Below are 6,148 nucleotides of genomic sequence, written 5' to 3' on the forward strand. Positions count from 1 at the left end.
AGGGGGGGAGGGAGGGAGGGAGGGAGGGAGGGAGGGAGAGTGGGAGGGAGAGCTGCACGGCCTAGCGGCCCATGCGGCGGGCGGGGCTTGCGGTGCAGGGCGGGCTAGGCGCAGTGAGACACACGCTGCGCCACGTGTCCCGTCGTCTTAAATCCTCCCCCCCCCCCCAATAAGCATGCATGTAACCTCCCGCCCTCCTGCTCCCCGCGCTCGTGCCCCCCGCCAGGCGTGTATGACGCGCCGCACACCGCCCTCACCTGGACCATGCTGCACCGCCTGCCCTTCCTGGACTGCTGCGTGCGCGAGGCGCTGCGCCTGTACCCGGCCCAGCCCTGCCCCGCCACCGTGCGGCAGCTCAACAAGGTGTGCTGCGAGGGAGGGCGTGGAGGGAGGGCGCCCCCAGGTGCAGCGGTAGCAGCGGGTTGTGGGTGGGTGCGGTGGCGTGCAGTGGGCACTGGGCCCGGGTCGTGTTGCCCCCCCCCCCCCCCCGGGCCCTGCGTACTCCGACCGCACCGTCCGCCGCACCCTGTCCATTCACCCAACCTGCCCTGCACACATTGCCTGCTGGGTCATGGCTTTGATGGGAAGGGGCGGAGATGGGGGCGCGTGACTGTGCCTCTCTCGTGTACATCTCTCCTGACTAACTAGACATGCCAGGACCTCCCACCAACGCCACCGGGTTAATCACTCCGTTCTTCACATGAACGGCTACCCCACCCCACCGTAACGCGCCACAATCTGCCTAGCAGTAACTTCGCTTCTTCTTGATTAATCATGCATGTACACCCCACCCCACCCCATGGCTTGCATTGGCCTGGTTTGGGCTGGCATTTGCAACCCCCTGTGTGGTGCCGCCCCTGCAGGACGTGGTGCTGGCGGGCTGGTCCGTGCCGGCGGGCGCCGAGGTGTGGGTGGACGTGCATGCCATGCACCGCAACCCGCAGCTGTGGCGCGACCCCGACCGCTTCAACCCAGAGCGATGGGCCGAGCACGTGGCGGCGCGGCGGCAGGCGGCAGAGGCGGAGGCGGCGGGGGCGGCGGCGGCCGCTTCCAAGGGCCAGGCTCAGGGGAAGAAGGGCGGAAAGAGGCAGGGCGGCGGCGAGGGTGGTGCCGCGGGCACAGGCTACGACGGCATGCACACCGTCGAGCCAGACCCCTCGGACGCGGTGGCGGCGACGGGCACAGACGAAACCCGCGCCAGCGGCGCGGCAGGCGCCGACAGGCATCAAGACGCGGCGGCGGCGGCAGCCGCCGCCGCCGCCGCCGCCTCTTCCTCTGCGGCGGCGGGCGGCGAGGCCTCTGAGGCTCCGCTGTGCAGCCCTCTGGCCTTCATGCCGTTTGGCTCGGGGCCCCGCAGCTGCCTGGGCCAGCAGCTGGCGGCGGCGGAGCTCAAGGCGGCGCTGGCGGTGCTGCTGTGCTTCCTGGCGCTGGAGCCCACGGGCGACCCCGCGGACGAGCCGCGACCCGCCGCGGGGCTGTTCCTGCGGCCGGCGGGCGGGCTGCACCTGCTGCTGGTGCACAGGCAGCGGGGGCAGCGGGCGGGCGCGGCGTGAGCGCGGGCTGGGGCGGGCGTGGGGAGGAGGAGGACAGGGAGGCGTGGGCGGGCGGCGTGGGGCTGGGTTGTGCGGTATGGCCGAGCGCAACGAATAGGAGGGCGCGGGGTGAGGCGGGGGGAAAGGTGTGGTGCTTTGGAGGTTGGGCGAGAGCAGGAGAGGGCGGGGGGTGCAATGCCCAAGCCCAACGAAATTGGGGTCCCACTTGTCCAGGAATCGGCGCCCAAACCGGGCATGCAGTGTGAGCTCGGCGTACAGCCTTCAGTCTCCGTCATCTGGGAGGTGGTGTCGGTAGTAGACTGTGGGCGCCGCGCCGCACCCACAATGAGGGCGAAGACTGTCGAGGTGGATGGTGCTTTGTGGTGGGTTAGGATCGAGCGGGCAGGCGTGCTATACTGCTTCCTTTAAGCATCTTCGATAACTGCTATATCCGAAGCAAGGCTGTGGGTATTGGCTGGCTCGACCGTGGAGGGAGGCGCGGTGGTGGACTTTTACACGCTGAGAGGGAGAGGGCCGGTTGTCCTCACGCCCATGCAGACCACAAGGGCAAGGAGCGTGCCGGGTGTAAGGAGTGCGTGAGCAGGCTGCTCGCAGGCCAGATGAGCGGTCTGGCCGACAGCGGTGTTGGTGGTCGTGGGGGGAGCCGCAGACGCGTCAACGGGCCAAGTGCGGCGCCGTAGTGACCAGGGGCGGAGGTTGCCAGACCCAACAACCCAGTGCATGGGCGTTCGAGCGTTACACGCCAACGGCCCCACGCATCGTCAATTCGTCACCTCACCCATCCAGCGTGGAGCACATAACTGCACATTCCACGCTGCCCCACTGCTCGGCATTCACATGCATGACCAGCTGTCTCACACCTACGCTGCTAAGCACACACATCTCTGCTCGGGCCCAACAGTCAAAATCGCCCCCTTGCAAAGCTGCCCATTGGCCTGCCCACACATGCCACCGCTCGCAGCCCAGCCACCCAGCACCCGTCACAGGCCGGCGAGGGCGCACACACCCCGCTGCGACCCGGGGCCCTCCCAGCGGGTCGGTGGGTCACTGCCCCGACTTGATGATCACACACATCGCCACTCGCACGCATGCATGCGGATCAGAACTCCCAGAAGCAGATGCGGTTGAAGCCGTGCGGCCAGATGAGGCCGCAGCAGTGGTTCATCCACCTGCGGGTGCACGCGGAGCAAGTGCCGCGTATTAACACCCGGAGCTGGGGGGCAGCCAGGGACTACAGGGCGACAGCACGCGAGCGCTCGTGACTCCAAGTTTTAAGAACACCAGTACGGCACACCCACCGGCACACCACGTGAGCAGCAACCCACAGCCGCACGCGGCCACGCGATCCCTCCCCATCACACCCAGCCTCCCAGCCCCAGCCCCCGCCCCATCACCCATGCGGCTCTCCCCCATTGGCCCCCCGCACCCAGCCCCCCCCCCCCACTTACTGCTGGTGCGCAGCCGATGCAGTGCCGGACAGGTCGGTCACCTGCACGTTGGGGTTAAAGCCCAGGAGTCAGCCAGGTGCGGAGTCGGGGCTCGGGGGCCCGACCCCAGGAGCAACACACATGCCACACGGCACTGCAGCAGTGCACGCCGCCCTCGCCCCCCAGCCCTTCCCTACCTCGCCATCGCCCCGCACCCACCAGTCCATGTGTGAGCGCCGGACAGCCAGACAGCCCGACAGCCGAACAGCCAGCCGCCGCACACTCCAGCACACACACCCTGCCGCGGCTTCTCCCGCCAGCCCCCCCACCTGCCCCACCCACCCGCATGGGCTTGGTCATCCACACCACCGGCGCCTCGGCCGCAACGCCCTTCAGCGCCTCCCCCAGCTGCGCGCTGGTCACATTCAACACGCCGTCCGGACCTGCCGCCGCCGCCGCCGCCTCGGCCGGCAGGGTCAACACGTTGCCCCCGGGCCCCGGCCGCAGGGCGCGCGCCTCCGGGTGCAGCTGTTCCAGGAAGTGCTCCATCTGGGGGGAGGGGGCACATTCATGGTGTAATCAATGGACGGGGGAACGCGGCAGGAGGCAGGGCAGGGATTCTCCCAGAGATTCTCCCTCCCGCCCGCCCGCCCGCCCGCCCGCACCTCTATGGACAGCAGCATGCGCGCCGCGACGTGGTTGTCGCCGTGCCCGTGTGCGCGCCGCTCCGTGTGCAGCGGGCCGTGCAGGCAGCCTGGAGGGCGGGGGCGTGTGGGTGGGTGTGGGGGTGTGCGGGCGCGTGTGGGTGCAGCGAGGCAGGGGTGTAAACGGCAGGCAGCGAGCATCCCTTGGTACTCTTCAACAAATACGCACATGTTCCTCAAGTGCACTCTAGCACGCACACAGACACACACACACACACACGTACACACACACACGCACGCACACACACACACAGACACACACACGTACACGCACACACATACACGCACACACACACACAGACACACACACACACACGCCGGGGGCCTCACCGTGCTGCACCCAGGCGAACCACTCGCAGCTCATGTTGGAGATGGAGGGGCCGTAGGGCGCGAAGGCGCCGCCGTTGAGGTAGCGCCAGGGCACGTAGTGCGAGCCGTTGTAGGGGAAGGCGCCGCCGCGGTGCATCTGGCGGGGGAGGAGGCGGGGAGGGAGGGAGCACGCGGCCAGGCGGTGGGCGGGAGCGGAGGCGACACGGTAGTGTGTCATGTCATGGGCACGGCAGTGCTGACGTCAGCCCCGAGCTCGGCGCTATCCCCCGCAGGCAGCGCAGGCCCCGCCACGCCCCCCAGGCCCGAGCCTGCCGTGTGATAGGTCCCGCGTGCCCAGAGGGATAGATGGTGCGGCGGCGGCTCCCCAACTCTCCCGCCCCCTCACCCATGGGAAGTCGCAAGACAGCTGCGGCACCGCCAGGGTGCGCCCCGCCGCCACCGCCACAGTGCTCAGCGCCGCCACCAGCTCCACCAGCTGCGGCTTGCCGGCCAGCACCAGGGCGCCGGGTGGCTCGCCGGCGGCGGTGGGCGTGCGGCTCACCACACCGGGCGCCAGGGCGATCACGCGCGGCAGCGGCACCTGCGGCAGGAGGCGGGAGGCGGCAGGAGGTGGCAGGAGGTGGTGGGAGGTGGCAGGAGGTGGTGGGAGGTGGCAGGAGGTGGCGGGCGCAGCATGGGGAGAAGGGAAAGGAGGCAGTGGTGGTGGTGGTGGGGGGGGGGTTGCCGCGTCGGCGGCAGGCGGGTGCAGGCTGCGGCCAAGGCAGTTTGACTGACGCGTGTGGCTGCACTCACGTGCTGCCCCAGTCGGCTGTGGTGCAGCCCCGCCCCGGCGCGCGCGGCGTGGTGTGCGCCGCCGCCGCCGCCGCCCGCATGCACATTGGTGGCGAAGTAGGCGCCGCCGGGGCCGTGCAGCAGGTGCGCCAGCGGGAAGCTGAAGGCGCCGTTGTGCAGCAGCTGGAAGCGTTTGCCCATGGGCTTGTCGGGGGACACCACGAAGTGGCCGGCCTGGGGGTTGTAGCCGTTCATGTGAACAACGGAGTAACTCAATCACAACGGAGTTATTAAATCACAAGTATAAAGTGCTGACATCCCGGGGGGACAACAGGGAGTGTGGCATGGGTCCGGGTGAGAGCGGCAGCAAGAGTGGCGCCCGGCAGCGCGCGTGAACACACACGAGGCCTTCAGCAATACGCATGCACACAAACGCCTTTGGGCCCACGCACCACGTTGCACGGCTCCGTGCCGTTGGGCCTCATCTGCGGCAGGAACATGCCGTTCATGCCGCAGCCGCTCCTGCAGGGCGGCATGAGGGCGGGAAGGAGGTTACAGTTACAGTGTATGAGTCATGGGAGGCGTTTTTGCAAGCCGATTGTGTATGTGTGTATGTGATGGATACGCGTGGGAGGAGGGGATTGCGCTATTGGGGAGGAGAAGTGGAACACCAGGCACGAGGGGCGGGTGCGCTCGCTCACCAGTCGCACACGATGTGGGCGGAGAAGTAGGAGAACTTCTCACTGGGCACTGCGGCCGCCGCGGCCTGTGTGCGGGGTGCAAGGCGCCGGTGTGGGGTCCAGGACGGGTTCAGTCGGTGCCTCCAGTTGAGTATCAGGTGTGGGTGTCAGGTCAGCAGTCGAGGTCAGGCGGCGGTGCAACCGGGTGCCCTGCACTGCACGCAGCCCACTCCGCTCCCCCCCTGCACTCCACCACACGCCCATCCATACACCGCATCCCTCTGATCCGGCTGTCTGCCTCCCCCCCCTACATTCCTCCCCCTCTACATTCCTCCCCCTCTACATTCCTGGGTTGGGCGGCAATTCCTTGACTACTGGGACATCTTTTTCTTTGGGCTCGGGCACATACCCCCGCCCCGCCCCACCCCCTGGCCCACCTGTGTGCCGGGGTCCTCCAGGTCGGGCCACATGGGTGTGCCCGCCTCCGCCAGCATGGCCAGGAAGGCGCGCGCCACAGGCGTCAGCTCGCCCAGAGCCCTGCAGGCGGGGACCAGGGTGTGCGTGTGTGTGTGTGTGCGTGTGTGTGTGTGTGTGTGTTAAAGAGCACAAGGAAAACATTACGCGTAGGACAGTGTGTGTGTGTGTGTGTGTGTGTGTGTGTGTGTGTGTGTGTGTGTGTGCGA

At 68.2% G+C, this 6,148-nt stretch overlaps 2 protein-coding genes across 2 annotated transcripts in view; one reads left to right on the forward strand and one right to left on the reverse strand.

Moving 5' to 3' along the window:
• Nucleotides 1–2,269, forward strand: part of CHLRE_02g144250v5 (uncharacterized protein) — a 5,652-nt gene extending 3,383 nt beyond the window's left edge. Inside the window, exons 9-10 of the mRNA XM_043060275.1 lie at nt 227–363; nt 864–2,269. Of these exons, the coding sequence (XP_042927754.1) occupies nt 227–363; nt 864–1,553 (827 nt within the window). The 3' untranslated portion in view covers nt 1,554–2,269. The remainder of the gene's footprint in view (nt 1–226; nt 364–863) is intronic.
• Nucleotides 2,270–2,276: 7 nt separating this feature from the next.
• The window catches only part of CHLRE_02g144251v5 (uncharacterized protein), a 7,691-nt gene continuing 3,819 nt past the window's right edge, over nt 2,277–6,148 (reverse strand). The window contains exons 11-20 of the mRNA XM_043060276.1: nt 5,903–6,002; nt 5,487–5,551; nt 5,238–5,307; nt 4,807–5,019; nt 4,400–4,594; nt 4,015–4,150; nt 3,646–3,734; nt 3,323–3,529; nt 3,002–3,042; nt 2,277–2,722 (exon numbers count right to left, since the gene is read on the reverse strand). Coding sequence (XP_042927755.1) covers nt 2,653–2,722; nt 3,002–3,042; nt 3,323–3,529; nt 3,646–3,734; nt 4,015–4,150; nt 4,400–4,594; nt 4,807–5,019; nt 5,238–5,307; nt 5,487–5,551; nt 5,903–6,002 — 1,186 coding nt within the window. The 3' untranslated portion in view covers nt 2,277–2,652. The remainder of the gene's footprint in view (nt 2,723–3,001; nt 3,043–3,322; nt 3,530–3,645; nt 3,735–4,014; nt 4,151–4,399; nt 4,595–4,806; nt 5,020–5,237; nt 5,308–5,486; nt 5,552–5,902; nt 6,003–6,148) is intronic.

Source organism: Chlamydomonas reinhardtii, chromosome 2, assembly GCF_000002595.2.
Source record: "Chlamydomonas reinhardtii strain CC-503 cw92 mt+ chromosome 2, whole genome shotgun sequence".
In the NCBI taxonomy this organism is placed as follows: Eukaryota; Viridiplantae; Chlorophyta; class Chlorophyceae; order Chlamydomonadales; family Chlamydomonadaceae; genus Chlamydomonas; species Chlamydomonas reinhardtii.